At 42.2% G+C, this 25,577-nt stretch overlaps 1 protein-coding gene across 3 annotated transcripts; it reads left to right on the forward strand.

Annotated features, from left to right (window-relative positions):
* On the forward strand, positions 1-25,448 carry dalrd3 (DALR anticodon binding domain containing 3). 3 transcript variants are annotated; one of them, XM_078543135.1, is made up of 13 exons: positions 1-219; positions 4,345-4,646; positions 5,804-6,099; positions 8,494-8,546; positions 9,221-9,337; positions 9,997-10,067; positions 14,625-14,683; positions 15,301-15,383; positions 16,395-16,521; positions 18,920-18,978; positions 20,591-20,704; positions 22,041-22,109; positions 24,582-25,448. In XM_078543135.1, the coding sequence occupies exons 1-13, from the start codon at positions 13-15 to the stop codon at positions 24,699-24,701; spliced, it is 1,677 nt and encodes a 558-aa protein (XP_078399261.1). In that variant the 5' UTR covers positions 1-12; the 3' UTR covers positions 24,702-25,448. The 3 variants fall into 3 exon arrangements, with proteins under 3 accessions (XP_078399261.1, XP_078399262.1, XP_078399263.1); XM_078543137.1 differs by lacking the exon at positions 1-219 and adding an exon at positions 2,346-2,683; XM_078543136.1 differs by lacking the exon at positions 20,591-20,704.
* Positions 25,449-25,577: the final 129 nt, after the last annotated feature.

A 25,577-nucleotide genomic window follows, 5' to 3' on the forward strand; every position in this document is an offset into this window, starting at 1 on the left:
GTGTCAGTTGGGATGGAGAGCGAGCGCCAGGCGGCGGCGGCGGCCGCTCCGGACTTCAGCCTCGCCGGCTGCTGGGCCGCACTGGAGGCGGCGCTGCGGGGCCCGTGCCAGGGCCAGGCCGGCCGGGTCTGGTTCAAGGAGAGCAGCGGGCGCAACCTGAGAGGCCGCGACTGGATAGCGCCCAGAGCCGCCCTGAGCAAACTTTACCCGCGGGGTCAGGTGGGCGAGCGGAGCTAGGCCGCAGGCCCGGAGTGAGGGGGGGGGTAGGTCACGGGGCAAAGGTCAAAGAGGCTCTTCCACCCCAGATTGGCCAAAGCACAAGGCACTGAAATGAGGCAACACCTTAACAGCCCAAAATAAGGGGCGAAATTATATTGGGATTGTTACCACTGGAGCAGAGAATGCAAAAAGTGAAGATCTTTATAAAGAGTTTTTTTTCCCTCCAATTATGAAGAGTTGGGATAGAGCAGAATGCCTGCAAATCATCTAGTCGAATGGCAGAACAGGCTGGAAGGGCTGAATGGCCTCCTACTGTGCACAGGACTATTTTCCTCTGGGTGGGGCATGGCATTGGACAAGGGGTCACCAGTTTGAAATAGTCAGGAGAGTGAGAAGTGTTAGGAGACTGTTTCTTGACCACGGTTCCTAAACCGAGTCCAGGGACCCAGCCACACCACCCGAGGCTGCCAGGTGCACATTGATTCCGGCTCTCAGGACATTTGCATAGCCTGGCCTGGAGCCATCACTTGTGGGCCCAGTGGCTAGCAGTTCCCGTTATTCAGCATTTTGACTTTGAGGAGTGAAGAGAACAGGGCTATGGGCCAAGTGCTGGAAAATGGGATTGGAATAGATAGGTGCTTGATGGACTGAAGGGCCTGTTTCTGTGCTGTATAATTTTATGACTATGAATTTCATGGGAAAAAGCTGCATGCAATCGGGACTATACTGGGATTCATTTTGGGTGGGGGACACGTGGAGCATTCGCATTGCGGCCACAGAGCATGAGCTCTGTGTAAGTTAAAGTCTCTTAATGCGAGTCCACCACTCCTACTGGTTGAAAACGGGAGTTTGACAGCCCTCCCACTAATCAGAACCTGTCCTGCCAGTGTCCCACCAATTTTATTAACTTTCTACAGGGTAGCGCTGGGTTAAGTGACTGCTGATTTGTATCTGTGGCCATTAATAGTTCGGGTATTTATTCAGGGATGAATTTTGTGAATTGGGAAGTCTTCAAGGCATTGTTTTCCCATGGACACAGTGCCTCAGCCAGGGACTGTCCCAGCAAAACCAGAACATATAGGTCACCCGAGTTTACATAGCAAGTTGTTGGAGCTAGGAATGCTTCACCTAATGGAGTCTTTGAGGCACAGCTTATTGCATTTTAAAATAGAAAAATTCTGTGGATACTTAACACATAGGAAGATACAGGAGTAAAGAGAAAACGTGTGTGACACTGAAATTATTTTTGGATTGTATTAAGCGAAGAGTAACCAAACTTCTGATCTTTTCAGTTGACTGTCATTCTGCTGTTGAAGGTGCAAAATATGTGAGCATTACTCAAATGGCTCAGTATCCCTCAAGATGAGGTATCTCCAACATTGTGGTTACATATCTCTCCTAGTAAAAATTGTACATGTTATTGCCATGACATTTTCAATTCAGTCCCTCAGTATTTAATGAGTGGATTCAGCAGCAGCAGCAGCTACAACATAGACAAAACAAGTCTGTTCAACATCTTTGGTGTTAAGTAGTAGGACAAGTTATTTTGGGTGAGGCTGTCTCACACAGGGATAGAATTTAAGTCATAGCTTTGGCAAATATTGATTAAAATATGCTTGTTGAACATTGACCCAATTTACTCTGTCTCTCATAATAGGACAACCCTCTAATCCCTTTCAGGAACCAGCCTAGTGAATCTTCACGTACCTCCTCCAATACAAGTATATCCTTCCTTAAATATGGAGACCAAAACTGCGCACAGTACTCCAGGTGTGGTCTCACCAAACCCCTTGCAACCAAGACCAACGTGCCATTTGTCTCATTAATTTCTTGCCGTACCTTCATGCTAACTTTGTGTTCCTTGTACGAGTACACTCAAGTCCCTCTCAACATTAACATTTACAAGTTTCACACCTTTTAAAAAGTATTTTTTCTGCTCGTATTACCAAAGTGATCAGAGGGCTGTAGTTGAATTACAGTTGCCCTCCACCCACACGCTAAGAAAGGAGGAGAAAAATAGCAGGATTCCTGCTGATGCTTGGTGTGCAGATAACTGGGCATATATGTGTAGACATTGAGTGAGTCAGTGAGCCACAGAAAATGTACATCAAGCAATCACCGTGTTGGATCACACATGAAGGATGGGGACTTAGGGGAGATACTGGAGGGCTTGGTTTGGTGTGTGGCACTATGCCACAGTCCACGTCAGTGCTTTTTGACCAAGAAGCAGCAGTGGGAGCAGAAACACAGCCAATAGAATTGGAAGTAAATCATTAAGGACTCATTAGAAGAGGTTAACCAGCCTCTGTGGCTAGGTGCTATCCTATTCTGTCCCTCCAGCACACAGAGCCTGTGACAGCTCAACCCAGTCCAGCCTCATGGACAGAGCCTGAAGGAAGCCACATGTGATTTTATTTTGATTATTAATCACCAAACACTCAAATCATTCAAAACGCTAGGAAAGGTATTTAATCAGTTCACATTATAGTGCAAAAGAATATTTTGCAGAACAAGTTTACTAAATGCTTTAGTACTACGACATTCAGCTCGAGTTTTAGCAGCTAGAAGTGAGCATTGAATAACAATACAAAACTCTAAACTGTAGGCACTTAATGCTGCAGGAAATTTCAATTGCCTGTTTTGACCAAGGTAGCAGAGTCAGACCCAAATATAGCATTGCACTTTGATTGTAGGTCATAATTCTTAGCTTGTTGCTTTACAATTTAAAGTATTTCTGCCCCCACCCCAAAAAATTTTTGTGGTCGTTTCTATTGATGTGTCAGCTCACCAGCAATTCAACCAATGAGGTGCATCTCAGATGAGCAGGAAATCACTGCATAGCTGTGTGTCAGCTGTGGCTCAGTTGGTAGCACATTTGCCTCTGAGACTCCAGGTTCAAATCCCACTCCAGGGCTTGAGGACAAAAATCAAGACTGACACTTCAGTGCAGTACAGAGGGAGTGCTGCACTGTTGGAGGTGCCGTCTTTTGGATGAGACATTAAACCATGGCCCCATTTGCCTGCTCAGATAGATGTAAAAGATCCCATATATATATATATATATATAGCTAATATATACCACAGTAAGAAAGATCAAAAACCCCTCTGACCTGCATGGTGAAGTGCACTTACCAAAATCAACCACATGATGGAGGCCCAAAGCAAACATGGGCCACATAGCTGCTTGTTTTAGCAATAATTAATAGGGACTGAGGATCTAATATTTGTTCATGGTTCCCCTTCCCCATGAAATAAATAAATAAAAGGTAAAAGTTGATCTCAGTCGTGTTTCACACCAAACCCCACTCACCTATCACCACTGTGCTTGCTGACCAGTACTGGCTCCCGGTTAAGCAGCAATGCCTTGATCTTAAAATTCCCTATTTTCAAATCCATCCATAGCATTGCTCCTTCTGGTCATTGTAACCTCCTCCATCCCTGCACCCCTCCAAGATCACTGCCCCCATTTTGGACTCATGCACATTCCTTCAATTTACCACTCCACCATTGGTGGCCGTACCTTCAACTGCCTAGGCCATGGGTTGTTAACCCTCCAGAAGCCTGGAGTCTCCAGGAATTGAAGATCAATCTCCAGGACACTGCTGTGTGCAACCCTGCAGAAAAATCGTTGGGACATTAAAATAGATTTTTTTGTCATCTTTGAACGTTTCTCTTTACAAGATATAAAAATGTTGAAAATGGGGGGGAAAAAGGCCGTTGGCTGACAGTCAAGCATCATCCAATTGGTCAATGAGTCTTTTTGCTATCCAGTTGGTGTAGGAAGGCAGTGCATCACAAGGATGGATGTGTTGGCAGACTAATGGCTGGAGCATGGGTCAAGTCATGTGATGAAACCTCCAGGATTGCCTCCCTAAATCTCTCCATTCTTTTCAGATGCTCCTTAAAACTTCCCTCTTTGTCCATCTGCCCTAATCTCCTGATGTGACCCGGCGTCAAATTGTCTGATATCACTCTTGTCGTTCTTAGATTATACCCAAATTTGGCCTATCTTTCCTAGTACAGATACCAATTGGCCTGCTCGACATGTTCTGTTTTTCTTTTTAAATTGTTATCCCTCGAGATGCAAAATAATTGTAAATAACCCAAGTCTTCAAATGGTTTCAGGTTCCTGAAGATCTCATAGAAAGATTGTTGTCAGAGTACCGTCATCGCCTCTACATTCAAAGCTGCAAGCAGACGGACAGTGGGCTGGTGATTCGTCTGGACCGTCCTGCCCTCTTCATGCAAGTCTTGAGCAATCTCCCTTTCTACACAAGAACTTTAAACGTCCCATTGGCGAAGAAGAAATGTGTGATTCTGAATTGCGTCGCTTTGCAGGGGAATAAAGGACCTGAATCACTTACAGTTAGTCACTTACGAACCATCCTACTAGTGGATCATCTGGCCATAGTGTTAAGGCAGCAAGGGTGAGCTTTACTTAAATAACCACCTCAACCTGCTCGCTTACAATGTGTTCCTGAAGACTTCTAGTTTGTGGAACGTAGGCATTGATTGTACCCTGCAAGGCAGGAGCTCCAAAGCTGATACTAATATTTAAAAACACTTTTTAAAGTAAATCAAGAAAGTTTAACTTCCTCCTTGTGTCAAAGTGTTAATTAATGCAATCATTGTGATTATTAACCCATTTAAAATGGTTCACAACTACATTGAACTACCACTGGGAATTGTTTGCAAACAGTTGAAACATTGGCACTTCCAGGAGACTTAAACTCCCGCATGTTTTTATCCATTTACAGAATGCACAAGGCTCTAGGACTGCCAGTAGCCACGGTACTACATCTCAGAGTTGGTGCATTCAGGAGAAGAGGGGGAGGAAATCTGATACTTAAAGACCCATTCACATCTAAAATGTCCTTTGCCTCTGGTTCCATTCCCCTTCCTGATTGCTCACAGTCACAAAGTGTGCAAGTTTGAGTCTCTTTTTCAATCCCTACAGGAGTTTCAAACTACATATCCTATCCACCAACTGTCCATTTCGACATCCACAAGATCACCTGCCCCCATGGCCCTGGTTTTCATTACTTCCAGCCTCCCAAACTCCATTCGACACAAACTCCTGTGTCCTAGTCAATCTCACACTGAATTCAGAATACTTGTTTTCAAACCGCCTTGACCGAACCTGCCTTTGCAAACCCCTCGGCCTACATCAGCTCATAACCCTGGTTCTCTGAATCTTGTTTCCTGTACATCCCTATCTCTCTGCACTAACCTTCAGTGGTAGAGCACTCAACTGTCTCAACCCAACTGTCTAGAACCCCTTCCCTGAATCCCTCCATCTCAATACTGCAGACCTTTGATAACCTCCTCAAAAAAAGATCATATTTAAAATTTCTGTCACTGCGCAAATGTTTATTTCTCTGACGTACCTGATGACAGGTTCAATACAAATGTATGTTCTTGTGTAAAAGCTATTTCCACTAACTGAACTCAGTGATCTTGGGCTTTTATAGTTCTGGGGGCCAGTGTTTCAGAAAGTTGATGGTCAGTAATGTGTGTCGGTACAGCCTTAGATTTTTGTGTTGCTCAAATTTCTCTCACTTTTAACCCACCTTTCTTCCTTTAGCTATGTAGTGCATACAACGCCAAATCTTCCCCTAAAATCCTCCGTCTGCAACTTTCTGAAGTTATTGAGAGTCACTTGGCCATCCACCCGGCAAACCATATCCAACGAAGGAGGAGTTTCCAACTTCAAGAAGATTCTGTCGGAGTCCATTTATACACAGCTCGGGAAGTTTGAGACCCCTTCAGACCAGACACATAATAGGCTACCAAAAGATGTTTTGTTCAAGGTGCATTTAAGGCAATTTGTGAAGGAGAAGGGACTAGAAGGTTACGATGCCAACTTGGACATGGCTTTGGGTAGGTCCTGACTTTGTTCTTAAAAAAATAAGGATGTTTGAAAGTTCCCCTTCCTCATTTTTTAGCAATATGGGAACATAATTTTGTTCTGATTCTATCATTAAGTTGAAAGCCCTCTCTCTCTCTCTCTAAATATTGCAAAGTGGAAGATAAGCATTCCCAAATTTTGGTCTTGTATGTAAAGCACAATCTTCTGAACGTGGCAGTTAAAACAGCACTAAATGAAATAAGGTGTGTACGCTGCAACTTGCATATTTATCCAGTGAATCATCTGGTAGATCATTTAAAACAAGGGGTGGTGAAATTGCACTGAAATGTACGCATGGAGATTCACTAATCTATACACATCAGAGTGGAGACTTCACATATCAAAACCTAAGGAGTCCTGGTCAGAAACTGTTGCTTGAAACTGCTGATGGGTAAATTTTTGGGCCTGGTGAGACAAACCTGCCATTGTCTTCCCATTTGGTTCCAGACAATCCTGCAGGTGCCTCAAGTTAACATCGTAATCCCAGCTGGTCAAGCCGAAGGGGATTTCCAATGCTCAGTACCAGCAAGCTGCACATTTCTAACCAGTTAAAACTATCAGTATTTCTGTGTGCACCTGATCACCAAGGCTTGACATTTGCTAACCCATACCCAGATTCTGCACATTTGAGTAGATAGTGTACAGATAGCAATCTCTCCATATCAGAATAAACCATCACTACTTTTGTGGCTCTTGGTAGTTTGATTTTGAAGCTGTTAACCACGCTGATGGGTTTCCACAAGTTTGACCCAGATATATAAAGTCAAACTCCAACATTACACAGTAAGTCAGAAGTGATGAAAAAAGATTTCAGGTTTGTCTCCCACTCTCCAAGAAGGGAATAGTACAAAGGAGCATTATGTACCTTTAAGGCTAGGTAGTGTAATTTCTCTTTATTCTTTGAGCGAGATGTCAGGTTGCAGAGGAGTTGCATATGTTGTTTGATTGACAGGTGAATTAAGAATTTGTAGACATTGTGGAGCTCTGTTCTTGGAAAGAGGAAATTGAAACACAGCATTAATAGTTTTCCATTTAATTAAAGGGTAGGATGTAGGAAGTAGAACATTTAGATTGTCCAACTTGTAAAAGGATCATAGTGCAAATTTAGGAAACTTTGAGCATGGTTTAAATTTGTTTAAACATACTTCTGTGGTGGTTTACTGCAGCTCTTGAAATAAAGTGGAAGTTAGAGGAACTGACCTGATCAGGTGTGGTAGAATAAACATGCCAAAAGGTTGAATAAGTTCAGAAATTGTGTGACATAGATAGTTATAGCATGCACAAATACTAGTGACTTGCCCGGAAACCACTCAGTCAGAATTGTTCTTACCTGTTGGCTGTAAGGTGTATGCATATCCTGTTGTCACACTTACTTCCTGTATCAATTGTGCGACAATGCTGTCATGGCACTTGGAGGAAGAACAGCAGAGTTCTCCCAGCTAACATTAAATAAACACCAAAAACAAATGATCTGGTCATTACCTCATTGCTATATGAGATCTTTCTGTGCACAAATTGGCTGTCACATTTCTGTACAGTGATTGCACTTCACTGACTGAAGCACTTAGGGATGTCCTGTGAAAGGTGCTTTATGAATGCAAATTTGTTCTTTGCTGCGAGGCAGTATTATTGTAATTGAAGTCAAATGATCAATAGCTTATATCCTATTAAACTTTCTTTGCATTAAATTGTGGCGATATCTGTAAAGTCACTAAGTTAGAAGCTTCAAACTGAGAATCCAGGTGAAGGGACTCATTTCTTAATGCAAGACAACATGAAGATTGGAAAGGGAACAGACAGTGCAGTAAGTAGTAATGGTCAGATGAAGCCTAGTTTGAATTTTAAAACCTGTGGGTGTTGAGAGAGAGAGAGAGAGACAGCAAGAGTGTTCCAATTTTCTCGATCCTGGGATTCTTGATTTCAATACAGTGTAACAAATACATGTAATTGAAGCTCGGTAGAGACAAAAAAAGGAAGATTCAGAGGAGCAAAAGCTATAATTATTGTAAGATGAAAACAAGAATGGCTGCAACAGGAAGCTGATGGGGAGAAAGCCTTAGATTTGATCAATACTTGAGAAAACATAAACTACAAATCTGGTGGACTGAACTGTAAAATTTGTTTAAACTCAGTTGTTACTTGCTCTGTAGCTACAACTATGAACCAACACAATTTATGCATCCAGAATGGGAATAGAGCCGATGGGGAGTCTGGTATGATTGTGGCAGTGTATACTGAATGGATCGTTTGAAAGTGATAAGCTAATAGCTAAAGCACATAATTCTTTCTGTATGTGAACTCAGAGAGGTATTTACTTATTGGCACTGTCAGATGTTAACTAATATAATTAATTCTACTTTGTACAGTGCAGGAAGAAGCCTTGAGACAGATAGGAGAACTTCAAAACATAGTCTTACAGGTCAGTGAAAGGAACGCTCACTCTAATGAAGCATACGCTTTAACGACTAAATGTGCCCTGTTGATTCCTGCTCTAACCTACAAGTCTGTTTGCTGAGGGACGCCTCCTTGTAAAGCTCCCTCCAGTGATTCAGTGTCAGCCTCAGAATTGTGTCACATTGTGACATTTCTGAACCAGCTGTGCCTGTGACACTGCCCGTGTTAAATTATGGATGGTTTTGTCCTGTAAACTACCAAATGACGGATGGACATGTTCATCCTGCAAGAGACAGCTGCATTCCGTAAACTGTGCAAAGTGGCAGTGCAACCCACCGAACCATTTTGGTTAATGCAGTGCCTGGCACGCCGGAACAGGGGATTAGATTTGTCACAGTAAAAGATTATTTAACATAATAATGAGTGAGTAAACAGATTTGTGGTGATTGGCAAAAGTGGTTATGAGGATTTTGCTTTCACAAAACCAGAGTTATGAAGACCTGGAATGCACGATCTGAAAGGGTGGTGGAAGCAGGTTCAATAATAACTTTCAAAATAGAATTGGATAAATTCTAAGGACTATAGGGAATAATTGTAAAGCCCTTTCAAAGAGCTGGCATAGGCACGATGGCTCTGATTAAAATGAATTCAGAAACAAAAATGTTTTTAAAAATCACCAGAATGTGTATTGTGTCTTAGGAGGATGCAGAGGAGTGCCTGGTGATCCATATAGTGGGCTGCGAGGAGGAATTTCAACAGCAGAAGATTGACCTACTCTGGCGAATCCTGGATACTAGTATTGATCGAGTGACTCAGGTTAGTTTGACAGGTACAGATAGGCCATGTTACTGAATGGCAGATTAGGCTCAGGAGGCTGATAGGCCTAGCCATGTTCTTAGATAGAGCCGCAGAGGATTCCCATTAGAACGGAGCCCATTCAGGAGCTCATCCACTAGTATTAGAACTCTCCTCGCCTAATGTCTAAAACCTGCATCTCTTCCACCCTGTCTGGTAGGTTATTCCAGTCACATATCATTTGCATGGTTTCTTCAGGTGTTTGAGTGAAACCATTTCTTTTGGCCTGTAAAATTAGGCAGTGGGCGAAGATCAAAGTGAACTTTGTGGATGAACAGATCAAATTTAACCTGGTGGTTTGGTAGCTTGAACTGAGTGGAGGATTCTCAGTAGCTATTTCAGTTTAAAGTAGCCAGGACATGAAATTCAAACTGTTTCAAAACTTTAGTCGCACTTTTTTCTCTCAAAAACGAATGAACAGCTAGTTGCAACATTCATAATTTGGCACTGAAGTGACCCCTCACTGTGAAAGGATCATTTGCATGGCACATGAATCACCACACTGCCACCCAACATGTTCAGAAGTGTAGAAGCAGATTTATTCTGTAATTAACTTGGGGGTGCTGGATTCTAGTCCGTGAGATCCAAACATTTACAGTGTATTTTTCTTTCATCCACAGAGGCACCTCGTCTGTGGGCCAGTGAAAATAACTGGCGAAAGCTCTCACATCAATGCTGTTCATTACTTCCAGTAAGTCACTTTTGCAGCTGATCTGCACATAAAATAAGGGGTGTCACAATTCAGGCTGTCTTCCCCCGTTACTTTGTGTTCAACGCAAACATTAGCTTCCACATGCCCATGCCTGTGTGATGAATTAAAACTTATCCGGGATTCTTTATACACAACTTCAACAAGCCTCCGGGTGAACCATTTAACATTGAAATATGCCCTGAAAATTATGCTGGCCGTTATTTATCACCCCCAGATCACAGACAAATTATCTGATTATTGTCACATTGCTGTTCATAGCACCTTACTGTGTGCTAACTGGCTGCCACATTCCCTACATTATAACAGTGATTGCACTTCAAAAGTAGTTTATTGGTCATAAAGCACTTTGGGACATCATTGGGAGGTTGTGAATGGTGCAATGTAAAGAGTATGTGAAACCACTTTGCACAATCTTTCCAATCAAAGAATGCACCATATTGAATACTAAAGAAATAGGAAAATGGAATATTGCCCTTTATTTCAAAGGGAATGGAGTATAAAAATAGGGAAGTCTTGCTAAAACTATACAAAGCACAATTAGACCACACCTAGAATACTGTGAACAGTTTTGGTCCCCTTTTCTAAGGAAAGATATACTGGCATTGGAGGCAGTCCAGAGAAGGTTCACTAGGTTGATCTCGGGTATGGAGGGATTTTTATGAGGAAAGGTTGAGTAGGTTGGGCCTGTACTCATTGGATTCTAGAAGAATGAAAGGTGACCTTTTTGAAACATATAAGATTCTTAGGGAGCTTGACAGGGTAGATGCTGAGAGGTTGTTTCCCCTTGCAGGAGAGTGTAGGACCAGAGGGCATAATCTCAGAGTAAGGGGGCGCCCATTTAAAACAGAGATGAGGAGGAATTTCTCTCAGAGGGTAGTGAATCTGTGGAATTCTTTACCGCAGAGGGCTGTAGAGGATGGGTCATTAAATATATTCAAGTCTGAGATAGACAGGTTTTTAATCAGTAAGGGAATCAAGGGTTATGGGGAAAAGGCAGGAAAGTGGAGTTGAAGATTATCAGATCAGCCATGATCTCATTGAATGGCAGAGCGGACTCGATGGGCTGAATGGCCTACTTCTGCTCCTACATCTTATGGGAAAAGGAATAGACCATATGGCTCTTCGAATACAAGAAATAGGAGCAGGAATATTTATAAAGCATATGGCCCATCGAACCTGCTCCTTCAATCAGAAACTATTAGCTCAAGCTAAAAAATAACACTAACATACAAAAGTACAGTAGACCCTAATTCAAAATACATGCAGTTCTCTGCCATAATATTGGCTGTGCATCTGAAGAGCACAGAACTCCAAGTGCCCTACAGCCTGGAGCACAAAATTAAGCCGACAATTCAGTGCAATACTAAAGGAAATGCTGTATTGTCAGAGGTGGCACCTTTTGGTTGAGACTAAACAGACCACATCTGCCCATTTGGGTGGACTTAACCAATCAAAAGGCACAATCCGCAGAGCAGAGACGTCCCTGCCAACAATATTCCTTCATCTCATGCTGTTTGTGGCACTTTGCTGTGTGCAAACTGACTGCTGCATTTCAAAAATAATTCATTGGCTGTGAGGTGCTTGGAGACCTCGAAAAGCGTTCTGTAAATGTAAGTTATTTCCTTTAGTGTTTCCCAACTGCACATAAAAGGCAAAGTTCTCCACATATAAGACAAGGAAGGGTTGATCATACCAGACCTGTACTATGCTGCCAAATTTAAAATTTTGATTAATCCCAGTTTTGGAACTCATTGGGAGAAGGGGGAGAAAAAAGCATGCGCACATGGGAAAGACAGAGAGTGAGGGCTAATTGGGGAAAAGAGAGATTTGATCTTAAATTTGATAAATCTTGGGATACTATGTCCTGGCCCATATATAGAGGACAGCAAAGGAGAGAAACACAAAAATAGAGAATACCATCTCAGCCCTTTCTTCCCCTTTAATGATATCAAAGAAAGTCTTATCAAAACTACTAATCAGAATGGAACTCTAAAGGCATGAGGCCAGCCTCTCAGAATCCTGACTCAAACAAGTTCTTCAGGACAAACTTTAAGTCTCTTGCAGCGACAGTTCAAAGTCAATGGGAACTTGGAAATTTAGGGCTGGATTTTTGCAGAGTTGGGAAGACTCTTCGGACTTTTAAAAGTGGCAGGCGGGATGGATCTGGACGCAGATCTCCTGCTCCATTTCCGACAGAACCAGTTTTCACTGGTAGGGGAAAGGGGCGGTTGAGACTCACACAGGAGAGAAACTCAAACTCAGCAGGGCCATTTGAATGCAGGGAAATTTCTCAACTTGAGCTACCCACCTCAGTCGCGAAAATCTGGGCCTTAAACAATAAAGATTTATCTTTGGACTCCAGACTGTAACTGTGGACAGTTGATGCCCCAATAATCAGCAATAATTATTTATATCATGTGTCTGAGGGAGTGAATCTAAAATTTGCTAAAGCGGCCTTTACGTTTTTTAGGATACCTCATCCACGGGCAGGATGAAGTTTCCCAAAGCAAATAAACATTAAATAAAAACTTTTATTTTTGAATTAAGAACATATCCCAGCTCTTGTGACAGAGTCACGAGGGGACAAATTTTCATTCTCTTCATTTTTTTTTAAGTCTCAGGGAGAGTGAAGTGCTCTTTCTCACACATGCACAAAGATCACACTAGGCCCGGCTCTCTTCCCCCCACCCCGCCCGCCCGCACAGGCAGCGCTCAGCGATGCTGCTCGCGATCCATGCAGGGCGGGCCTTAATTGGCCCACCCGCGTGAAATCATGGTGAGGAGCCAATTGCAGGCAACGGCCGGCTTCCCACCCGCCCCCGCCAAGGGCAAATCCTGCCCCACATATTGGTTTCTGTACATTATAAACACTGAGCCGAAGTGACACCAAAGGAAAAATGAACTGATCAGGACCTATTTTAACTCTCCAAGCCCAAGTCTTCATGTCTCTCCATGTTACTTCTGCAGCTCCAAGTCTGACTGAAGATGCACCTGCCAATTCACAGTTTGCATTTTTTTATATAGTGAGACAGATGGATAGATTTCTGGTTATTAAAGATCAAGGGATGTGTGGATAGTGCAGGAAAATAGCATCGAGGCAGAAGATCGGCCATGATCTAGTTGAATGGTGGAGCAGACTCAAGGGGTCTACTCCTCCTGTTTCCTATGTTCCTTTCTGGCAATGTTTGGATAATATTTTCAGAAGCCAACAACTTGAATTTATATAGTGCTAATCACTTTATGTTTATCAAATAAAAATAATCCACAGAACTTTACAAGCTTGGACAATAAGCAAAAGTCGGCGGGGATGGGGGGGCAATAAAGAAAAGACTGAATGTATAGATAAAGGGAACTTTTGAGGGGTCTTTTGGAGGAGGAGATGGTGACAGCACAGTGTAGTCTGCTCTAATGTGCATATCTTTTCTGCATCCGCCCCCTCAAACCAGCCTAGGCACCACACTGTGCTGTCACCATCTCCTCCTCCAAAAGACCCCTCAAAAGTTCAGTCTTTTCCCTATTGCCCCCCCTCCCCGCCGACTTTTGCTTATTGTCCAAGCTTGTAAAGTTCTGTGGATTACTTTTATTTGATAAACATGAAGTGATTAGCACTATATAAATTCAAGTTGTTGGCTTCTGAAAATATTATCCAAACATTGCCAGAAAGGAACATAGGAAACAGGAGGAGTAGACCCCTTGAGTCTGCTTCACCATTCAACTTGATCATGGCCGATCTTCTGCCTCGATGCTATTTTCCTGCACTATCCACACATCCCTTGATCTTTGATAACCAGAAATCTATCCACTATATAAAACAATGCAAACTGTGAATTGGGGCAGCATAATATCCCTCAACAACCCTGTGATTTTCTGTGCTTTTTCCAAATGAAAAGGAGGAATGAAAATACAGTTATGTGAATAATAAAATTGCTTGTCCTAACCAATGACCTGACCAAGATTTAGTATTTTATGCCCATTCTATCAGTAAGTACTCAATTCCTGGAGAAAAAGGGTTTGCAGTATGAGATTTTAAAAGTGCTACAAATGTACCATTGCGCAAGTTAAGCCTGGTAATATTTCCCTTCTGGATTCTCAATGCACCATAATATGTCTGAGAAGGCGAGCAAGCAAACTACTTGTAGTTCAGATACCATGACTTAATGTAGCAGAAGTCTCTCATTTCCTCTAAAGGGAAGTTCCTAACTAAACTATTGCCTCTCACAATGGATAGACTCTGCCCTTTGGAGGGTATTACAGAAGTCAATTTGACCCCACTGCCCTTAGAACAACAGTAGGATGTACTGCCCAGATCAGATCTGGCCCTTTCTAGTGATGCAGCGTGCAATTTCACTAATCTTACATAATTTACTTCATTTAAATGACATTTTAAATCCAGCCTAGTCTTAATAATATCACTTTTTTGGGTAGTATTTAATTACTTTAAAAGCATTGCTAATTTGGAACCAGGTGAAATTATAGAATGCAAGAGATTTCAAGCAAATTACATACTTACATGTTCACTCACTACCTTTCCTCCAGGTTTCGAAGGTCTCAAATGCAGGAAGCATCTGTGATGAAGTATGGAAACCTAGTGCAAGGTACAAGATCCATTATCCAGCCTCCTGGTCAGAGTGTGACCCAATCCCTGTTCCTTCCCTTTAGATTGTGGTATCAGTGGCCTTGACAATGGGATGTCTCAACATGGTTCTCTTTGGACGAATCATGAAGACAGTCCCACTGCTGAGCGTGTTAGTGGCACAAGTGCCAAGGTGCCTAGAGAAATGTGTTCAGTGGGGATCAGATTATATGATGCACAGCAGTTTAAAAGAAACAACTTGCCTTCAGTGTTCAGCTGGTTAAGGCAGTGAGTAGTGTAGCTTATCTCTGTAGCTACCATTGATGTTTGTGACAGAGATCATTGTTCATTGAGGCAAAAACAAAATAAAAATGATGGGATAGGTTACAAGTTAGGCCTTCAGGAGTATAAAGGGAAAATAGGTGGTGTTTGTTCTGCAGTTGACTTTTGAATAAAAATGTTACCAAAGAAACCTTTTAAATAGCCAATACTATATATGGCAATTAGACTGGCTTCTAGAGAGAAGAGATTAAAGCTATAGTCAGGCTGTGGGTAGGCAGGATTGCTATCTGCAGACGAGATTGACTCATTAGAACTGAGCAAACGCTTTCCCATTAAGTTTATTGCATTCCTTCGTAGGGGATTCGTGGTCTGAAATCATCAGCAGCATGACCTCAGCCACCATCAGGTTTGAGCTGTTAGCGACAGCACACCGCAGTCCAGTAAGTAATCCAATGTGTTCCAACTGCAGCCGACGTAGTTTAGGGGAAGGCGAGGGAACATGTTTTTTGTTTATCTTCCTGACTTTCTCATCGTCTACTTTTCTTGCAAGTCTTGTGGTGTCACTTTTATAAAAGGTGAGGAGGAGACTGCCCAAAGCCAGTTCATAGCCAGCTGGTGCACAAGATCAGGCCAAACTGACTTCCTCCCTTCCCCACAAGGAAGCCCCAGCAATTCCTATTCAATGGAAGATGCTGTGCACAAGTCACATATTCCAGAAACACTGCAGGGAAGAGCCACAAAAGAAGTTAGAGGACTTAACATTACTCTCAGCATGTTCATCATTGCAGGGAGGCAACTAAAAGCATACTTGAGAAGTCTTCGAGATGGCAAATGGTATAGAACTGGTTCAGACAGTGGAAAATTAGGGCTGATGTCAGGAATTATTTCTTTACATATAGTAATCAAGCAAAATGAATGTGTGGGTTGGGAGTGGAAGTAAACAAACACTCTCTTTACAATACGAATACTGTAACAGACCAATTTAATTCTTGTGATGGATGGACTGAATAGCCTTCCTCCATTCCCTTGTACCCCACCTCTTATCTTTTGGACAGGTTGACTGGATCTTGTATTTCCCTCTGTCATTAACAGATGGCTTGGGCTTCTTTCACTAAAGCTGAAAGTCAGCCATTTGATTTTTCCTTTTTAAAGAGAATTGTGTGCTCCTTTGAAGACAAACAAATAAATTGACAGCCCCTTTGAAGGGGCACTATAACACAAAACAAAACTTTCAAAGGAAACTTATCGAACCAAGTCAAAATGGCGTTCCCAGGGCTGACGATGCGCTCCAGTCCCCTTAAAGGGCATTATATTGCCACAACTACTTGATTTTCAATCTCAGAAATTGAGGCCAAGAAATTTCCACAGGTCAAGTTGAAAAATGAAAAGAAACAGTTATTCCCATCAGAAATTCACTTTCCTCTCTCTCTCACCCATGCCGTGAATTTTAGCTGAACTTGGAAGTGACACAAGCAGTCAACATCTCTACCAAAGGAACAAAGAGTGGAGCATTTGTTATGTACAACTGTGCGAGGCTTGCAACGTTATTTGATCATTTCAACAAGTCTGTTCAGCAAGGTACAAACTACAGTCTTTCATTATTGGTTAGGAAATTGGGCAGTCTGCTTGGTTATTCTTTGGGTTGGGTATGTTATCATTCAGCTCTCTCCTAAACCCCAGAATTTCAAGTATATTGTTACTCAGGATGGGCAAGGTAACACATCAAGCAGAATAAAGACAAGCATAGATTCACCTGACACTTCAGCCACAACCGAATTCATTAGTTAGAACGGAAATTTCAAACTAGCTTTACATTCGCAGGGGTGCTCTTGGTGGCAGATGTGTTTGACTCTTGCCATTGACAGCAGCCCTTAATTACCCAGCCAGCAAATAACAGCAGCACCAAAACAGTTCATAAGTTAGTAGTTGATTCATTGTTGTTCAATATTGAAGGAGTCGGCAAGAATACAGTGTCTCAGATTTTATGGGGAGTTCTTTGGTGACTGATGAGACTTTTATTTTAAACTAGGAAATTAGTGACCATGATTTAACGATGGACACACTGGTTTGTGGGATTTGATTCTCCTCATTTTTTTTTTTACATTCAATGTTAGCAGAGGGATAGGAGGGGTCTTCATATATGGTTTTCAAAATGAATCTTTTCTCCTCGCACTGACTCATGTTGGAGGTCCACAAATACCTTCAGTTCCTCACCCGCCTGGCCCGACCTTCATACAAGTGTAGGCAGTCAATATTGTGACAACTAAGGGCTATCAGTCCTCGTTAGAAATGAGCAGATACGTTCCAGCAGGGGAATGCTGCTTTGCAATCAGAAGCAGAGATCCTGGGCCAATTTCTGCCCTGTCCAGGAGATAACTGCTGTGCCCTCACCACCACCCTGGCACTGATCAGTTAACTCAACAACAACCAGGCATTGGATCCAGGTCTTTGGTTCACTTGCCTCACTGCAGCATTCCATTTACCCAGAGTGTAAAACTTCAGTTTCAATAAGTTTGTGAGCTGCTAATCTGATAGAGAAATATATTACCCTTCTTCAAGGTAAATTGGAAGTTGGATTCCATTGGAACAAAGGAGCAGGGGATCTGCCAAGAGCACATTATCCTATATTAATTTTTGTTTTGGTCAACCAATCAAACAATATGGCCAAGTCACCAAACCAAATGGGTTACTACAAGTAGAGAGAACACTGTCAGTCATGCTGTATTTCCAATGAGACATTAAACCAAGGCCCCATCTCAGGTGGATGTAATAGATCCCATGGAACTATTTCAAAGAAGATCAGGGGAGTACTCTGTAGTGTTCTGGCCAATATTTATCCCTCAATGAACATCACAAAAGTAGATTATCTGGTCATGATAAGATCATAAGAAATAGGAGGAATGGGCCATTCAGCCATCAAGCCTGCTCCGTCATTAAGATAATGGCTAATCTGATTGTGACTTTAACTCCACTTTCTTGTCTGTCCCCCATAACCCTCAACTCCTTTGTTGATCAAAAATCTGTCCAACTCCGCCTTGAATATAGTCAATGACCCAGCCTCCACTGCTCTCTGTGGAAGAGAATTCCAAATAGTAATAACCCTCAGAAGACATTTTTCCTCATCTCTGTCTTAAATGGGAGGTTCCTTATCTTTAACTGTGCCCACTCATTCTAGATTCCCCCATGAGAGGAAACACCCTCTCAGCATCTACCCTGTTGAGCCCCTCAGAATCTTATATGTTTCAATAAGATCACCTCTCATTGTTCTAAACTCCAATGAGTATAAACACAACCTGCTCAACTTGTTGTTTGTGGGAAAGTTACTGCCATTGACAACTGTGATTAGACTTCAAAAGTACTTCCTTGGTTATAAAATATTTGAGGTTTTGAAAGGCACTATTTTAATTTAGATCTTTCTGCACACACCTCTCCCCAGGACCACTATATTACTTGAGACACAGCTGGAGGGATATAGAAAGAAACCCAGCTCCCAGTGACAAGTCTATTCCTTCAAGTCCTATTGGCTGGCTGTTCGATTGTCCTTGGTATTTTGGAGTATCATTAACCTTCCTGATTGAGATCCCTGCTCAGACATCAGCTTATAGTTGCCACAAAGGTTACACTACGCACATTAACTTAGAGACAAGTCAATCCCAGAGTCATTTTTCTCCCCCAATTCTGGTCCCCACATCCCATTCCCCCACTCCCACCACCTCATTATCCCTCCAGAAGGGTGGACGGGAACAGAAACATCACAAAAATTAGGGTCACACAGATAATTGGGAAATTAATTGAAATAGAATGATAATCATCGGCTCAAAAAAAGTAGCTGTTAAGAAACAAACAGATTGTATTCAGGTTTACAAGACTGCTTTCTGTAGAATTTATCTGTGGTAAGAGTTGTCTTTAAAAAATAATTCCAAATATTACTCTTATGGTTTTTAAACAGTAAAACAGATTTTCCTTGCTTTCTCAGGATTGTACCCAAAGTTCCCAGAAACATCCCAGTTGAATTTTTCTGCGCTTCAGAAAGAGGTACTATATCCCTGATCAGCAATGAGATTCGACAGGAGTGAAATGTGTTACAGTAATTAGGAACAAAAGGTTGTGGAGAAAAAGGCACCACAAACTGTTCCTTTAAGGGGCAGCTGCCCCATGTGTAAACCTACTGGCACTTTTGACAATGGGTTTTTGAGGGTGGCAAGCACAGGGTCACATACCCACCATTCACCCCTCAAGAGAAACATCTCAGCTGCTTATCCTGGAAGTACTTTGCCAGACTACACAGTCCTTAAGTGGAATAATGGAGAGAATTTATGTGTCCCACGTGAGGATCACAATCCTGCAACCTGTCAGTGTACTTACTACATGAGCACGCTAATGGATTGTGCCACAGGATGGTTCTGAAACTTATTTTCTGTTTTTGACCAGTGCAATTAGGTCTTCCATTTAAATATTTATTTTTTAAAAGATCATTAAATCTTTCATAGCCTATTTCACATAAGCAAATAGGTGCCTACACACACTGAAACCCACCACCATGCTAGAATCTCCAAAACAAGTTAGAAGAGAAATCCAGAGGGGTAGAGAGTAATATAGAACCACTTGCCCTTAGTACCCTTGCCTAACAAAATTCTCAGTTTTGAATTTTTCAATTGACTTCCAGTCTTGACAGCATTTTAAGGGGAGAGATTTCTAGATTTCTGTTACCCTTTGTGTGAGGAAGTGTTCCCTTAATATCACCCTTGAACAGCCTAGCCATAATTTTAAGGTTAATTTGCTAGGGATGGGGCACACGCATAGTCTCCCTGAAGGATCATACAACTTGCTCAAGTCCCAAGCGAGAGCTCCAACCAGGAACCTGTCCATCTGTCTTTATAAAATTTGCAGAGAGCCTGCACACACCACAAAAACCAGAACCTTGTTCCACCACATACTATCCTCTGGGAAAAAACCGACCTGACATCTGGTCTGGCTGTACCCTATTCTCTGTCCACCACTGAGGATAGTCTTCAGTTGGTCATTGGACAATGGACAAACATGAGTGAGTCTTTGTCAGGCAAACAGCTAAACCATGAGCTCAGCATGAACAAGCTGAATGGCATGACTCACTGTGAAACTTGAATGTGTATAGCCAACATCCCTTTGAACTGGCTCCAGAGTAAGGAGTACCTAGGGATCAGAACTAACTTTACTGTTCTGGGGTTTGACTGCCCCTGCTAAGCACATGATAACATGATCAAATTGAACAACCAGATAGCCCTGTATATCAAGCAGTAGGTATAAAGCAGGCTAAACATCGACTTTCTTGGCTGATCGAAACTTGCTACTAAGTTTGCACTTTTTCATTAGGTGAAGCCATTGAACTGTGTAAACCCTTGTATGTATGTATAACCGAAGTTGCACTTAATTTCTAATTGCCACTGAACCCTGGAAATGAACGATCGGTAAACCTTTCTTTACTCAAATCAAAAATACTTAAATGCAGTTTTTTTTAAATTAAGAAGCCCGAGGCAAAAAGTGTAAGGACGTTGATGGTTCAGTGGGATGGGTCTTCTCATTTTTAAGATCAATGTTTAGATGTAACTTGAATGTAAAAAACAAACATTTATCTTGGAAGAGTAACCATAGTTTCATCCTTGTGCAGGGGGAGTGGCTGTTACTGTATAATTATATTATTCCATTCCGGGAAGTACTTTGCCAGACTACACAGTCCTTGAGTTCAGCTAAAGGGATTCACCTGACTATCAGCACTGAGATAGTAAGTAGAACTGACAAGCAGTGAAGACTTTCTTTTCAACTAAAATGTCTGTAGTATTATTATCCTAGAATCTTACGGCACAGGAGGCCATTCTGCCCATGTCCATCGCTTTGTAAGAGCTACTAATTAGCGTAGCTCTTCACCCCCCCGCAAAGCCAAATGTTTCTAAACTCACCTAACTGCATTGCATTTATTTCATGTTTTACACAAGCCCAACTAGGCAAGAGAGTTGGAATGTTAGGTATCCAGGCTACTTGAGAGTCAAGATGCACTGTCTTAAAAACTTTGATGTACTGAGCAAGAAAAATAAAAATTCAAACGACAGCATCCAAAAGTCACACGTCACACCTTATGTGACAGCAAGTGTATAGCTCTAGATGATTGATTTATCATCTACTCCATTTAAAGATGATCTTTTCAGTCGTTACCATCCTCACTGGAATGGTGTCCTTAAAGGAGATGGTTGTGTCATGGTAATGTCACAGGACTAGCAAACCAAAGGTCCAGGCTAATGCTCTGGGGACTTGGGTTCACATCCCGCCATGGCAGCTGGTGGAATTTAAATTCAATTAATAAATCTGCCATCCTTGCCCGGTCTGGCCTGCGTGGGACTCCAGACCCACAGCAATTGGTTGACTCTCAACTGTCCTCTGTTGTGTTCAAGGGCAATTAGGAATGGGCAACAAATGCTGGCTTTGCCAATGACACATCCCATGAACGAATTTTTTTAAAAATCTCCTCGGGTTCACCTCTTCTTCCCTTGGAAAGCTTCATAGGCATCTCAACAACTGATTTTTCTCTCATCCCCTTAATTTCCTAGCTCTTTCGTGGTGTCCTGTCCCTTGGGAAGGAGGAGAAACAGTTGCAGATTGTTAAATGTCAGACGCAGCCTAGTGGTAATACTCTTGCCACTAAATCAGAAAGTAGTGCGTTAGAGTCATCCTCCAAAGGCTTGAGCGCATAAGCTAGGCTGCCACTGCAGTGCAGTACTGAGGGAGTGCTGTGCAGCTGTAGGTGCAGTCATTCAGAGGAGAAATGAAATCCAGGACCCATCTACCCTCTCAGGTAATTGCAAAAAATCCCAAAACGTGTTGTTCAAAGAGGAGTGGGGAAGAACTGGTCAACATTATCCCTCAGCCATCACCCAAGACAGGTGACATGGACAAATCACATTGTCGCTTATGGGGGCTTGCTGTGTGCAATTCAGCTAACGTATTTCCTACGTTACAACTGTGAATAATGGCTGTAAAGCACTTTGTGATATCTTCTGGATGTGAAAAGCGCTAGACTTTATCAATTACTGAATACTCTCTTCCCATTATAACTTGTGTTTTAGGTCTGCAAGTTTCTTGTAAACCTCAGCATAGATTTCAGCTCCTATTACAACCATGTACACATACTTGGAGTGAGTATCAATATTGGAAAATTAATTGTTCTACTATCACTGTGTGACCAAACTCAATGGTGGGTGAAATGAGGAAGGAAAATAGATCAATTTTCATAGGACTAAGAGATAAGAATCTCAGTATTGACCTCACCTTGTGCAGATTGTTTCTTTTCCCCTTTTTATATAAGACTTTGCTCTTTCTCCCCCATTTTTAAATCTCTTTGACCCCTCTCCATAATTTTTCCCACCTACAGAAGTTGCTGACTGAGCTTCAGTGCTATAGATACTAGATACTCAAAAGTGAGGTATCTTGAATCAGCTTCAAGGAACATTGCACCAGCAATCTGGAGCATGAATCACGGCCAATATCTCCTCTTCACTCTACCCCCTGCCTAGCCCAAGGTGGAGGAACTTGGAGAATTTTGAAGTACATTTCTTAAAGTTCAGACTAGAAAAGAAATGGAGGGTTGGTTAGGTACAGTCAGGAAGATACAAGTTCGAGTTTGATCTCTTGCACTGTACTCCAGCACATTTATTATTAATATCCTGACTCTTCATTTTGATTAAAAATCCCTTTGGAGAAAGATCCCGCTGACAAATCAGTTTCAACAATAGAATCTGTTTACGGATGTCATTAGAGGATGGGGATAGGGTTTCCTGGAAAGTAAAGGTTAACTCATTGACACTATGTCCAATCAGTTCACCATACATCACTACGATGCCATTCATAACACGTAGATGTGTTGCCAGATTACCTGCACTAATCAAATGTTTAAAAAAAACTGAAAGCCAATAGACTAAACAATCATGAAGTGTCCAGTGGGTTTTGAAATTAGGAGAGAGAGAGAGAGAGAAAGTGAAACACAATATAGCTGAGCACAAACTGGGAAGCAAAATTTCAATAAGAGTGCAGAGCTCAAAGCCCAGATTCACTATAGTCCTAAACCTGGAACCAACTGTGACCCAAGCAAATCACATTACTTGCGAGTTGGTGGGGGAAAATGGTGAAAATCCTCTTCAATGATTTTGGTAAAAAGGTCAATACAAACACAAAATGGGAAATTTAAACTATAAAATCAGATGAATTTCACCCAAGGTTTGTCAAACAAATATCAGATTATTCACTGCGACCTGGGGTTATATTGTTACTCTACCATCTTGCATTCATATAGTGTCCCTGACATACTGAAATATTTCAAGGTACTTCACACAAGAGTTAACAATATTTGAAGACAAACCCACACAAAGAGCAAGAAGCAGGTTTCAAAGAGAAGCTTAAAAAGGAGAACAAGGAAAAGTAGTGTAGGGAGGGAATTCAGGGCCTTAGCAGCTGAAGACGCGGCAATTGGAGCAATTAATACAAGATGTGTGTGTGCAGTGTTGGAATGCAAGTATCTCAGAGGGTTGTAGGTCTGGAGGATGTTGCAGAGATGGAGAGAGATAGGGCCTTGGAGGGACTTGAAAGCATTTTAAAATTGAGGCTTTGCTTAAATGGAAGCCATTGTAGGTCAGTGAACAAAGGGGTGATAAGGGAACAGGATTTGGTGCAATTTAGGATATAGACAGCAAGGTTTTGGATGACCTCAAGGTAATGGTGGTGTGCAAGATGGGAGGCTAGAAGATGAATGCTGGACAGCAGTGTGTTGATGACGACGACAGAATAGCCAAGTCTAGAGATAACAGAGGTATGGATATGGGTTGCAGCAGCAGAGTCAGGGGCAGAAACAGGCCATGTTATGGAGGCAGGAATTGGTGGCCTTAGTGATGCCCCAGATGTGGTTAGAACCTCATCTCAGAGTCACATGCAACACCAAGGTTGCAAACAGCTGCAGACAGGGAGACGGGTGGAGTCAGTGGCTAGGGAATGGAGTTTGTGGGTCATTCATGGGTCAAAGACAATGGATTTGGTGTTCCCAATATTTAATTGGAGGAAATTTCACTTCATCAGTACTCCAGCGCCACCCCCCCCCCCCCCCCCCCCCCTGCCATTTCAATTGGTTCATCTATATGTTCATAAAGTGACCTAATGTTTGCTGAGCATTGCTTTGGTGTTTTCAAACATGGGAAATAGGGTAAAAACCAATTCCTTGTAAAGCCTAGTGTACTGGAACCAAGGAAAGGCAAGATGCTGATTGAGAACAGCTCTTCATTTAGTGAGGTCACTTTCAGTTGTGTCATTAAAAGGAAAGGAAGGCCGATGTATCCTTATGGTTGGACCAATGTGGAGGGAAAGAGAGAAAGCATTGTGTGGGAGGGCCACAATATATCTCCCCTCACTTTCAAACAACAACAAAGCAGACTCAGCCTCCCCTACTCTTTCAAGCAGAAGGTTATAGAGCAGCTTGTTGAAGGCAGACTGTCAGCTCACTCTGAAGAGTTGGTATAGAGAGGAAAAAAAAAACAATCCTACAATCATTTCTCAAATAACTTAGGCCACTTGCTCTGTGCTGTTCAGAATTTTACTGCTACTCAGTGCTTCTCACTCCACAGGAACCATTGGAACACTTATTCAACCAGATGTTTGCGCGCCTACAGCTGATGAAAGCATTGAGAGAAGTGTTTCACTCAGCCTTGGGTACACTGCACATCACCCCACCAAACCAGCTCTGAGAATCTGGCATGTCACGGATTCTGTACCTCACCAAAATGTGGAAACCGAAAACTGGGCAGTCTTCAGATTCCACCATCAAGTCAGCCAAGAGTAACCCTGCCCCAGGCCTGCCAACACCAAACAGGGCAGTCTCTGTTTGGACCTCCTCCTCATTATCAGGTGTGAATGAGATGTCAAAAGTTGAATGAAAACAAAATAGTGCTGATTCTGGAGATCTGAAATAAAAACAGAAAGTGATGGAAAAATTCAAGCAGGTCTGGCAGCACCTGAGAAACAAAGTTAACGTTCTGAAGAAGAGTCATATCGGACCTGAAACGTTAACTCTGTTTCTCTCTCCACAGATGCAGCCAGACCTGCTGAGTTTTTCAAGCTCTTTCTGTCAAATGTTGAAGTTCAGTGTTTAGACCTACTCCATATACCAGCAAATCAGAAGCTGCTAACCTTCTGCACATCACCATCTTCCCCAGGAGCATGTATCATGGCCCACCGGAATCAAATGAAGGCACTAGTCACAAAATGAACTATCCTACAGTCACAGTTGCAAAGTTACTTTTGAAATTAGGCCCTACGGTTTGTCTCACTATCGAAAGGAGAACTCCAGTACTGGGCACAGCCCTACAGTATGCACCACCTCACCATAGTAACAATCATTTCTGTCCTCCACGTACTACTCCTGATCTGAACATGTTCCAATTTGTGTTCCGAGATGTAATTTTTAACTAAAATAAAAGTGAATTTTAAACATTGGAATTGGTCTTGGGTTAGAATCCATCAACACACACACCCTAATCCGACAGTGCTTCTGTGTAGTTTTGGCAGTATCTCACAGCAGGTAGAATTTGATGGAGTGGCTATGGGGGACCATGGAGACTGAT

This window comes from Cetorhinus maximus, chromosome 6 (genome assembly GCF_964194155.1).
Source record: "Cetorhinus maximus chromosome 6, sCetMax3.hap1.1, whole genome shotgun sequence".
Classification (NCBI taxonomy): domain Eukaryota; kingdom Metazoa; phylum Chordata; class Chondrichthyes; order Lamniformes; family Cetorhinidae; genus Cetorhinus; species Cetorhinus maximus.

Excerpts from the sequence above, each read along its gene's own strand:
- dalrd3 (XM_078543135.1), top strand. The coding sequence starts at position 13 with ATGGAGAGCGAGCGCCAGGCGGCGGCGGCGGCCGCTCCGGACTTCAGC. Across the intron at positions 16,522-18,919 it reads CAACAAGTCTGTTCAGCAAG|GATTGTACCCAAAGTTCCCA; the intron begins GTACAAACTACA and ends TTGCTTTCTCAG. Across the intron at positions 18,979-20,590 it reads TTTCTGCGCTTCAGAAAGAG|GGGGAGTGGCTGTTACTGTA; the intron begins GTACTATATCCC and ends ATCCTTGTGCAG.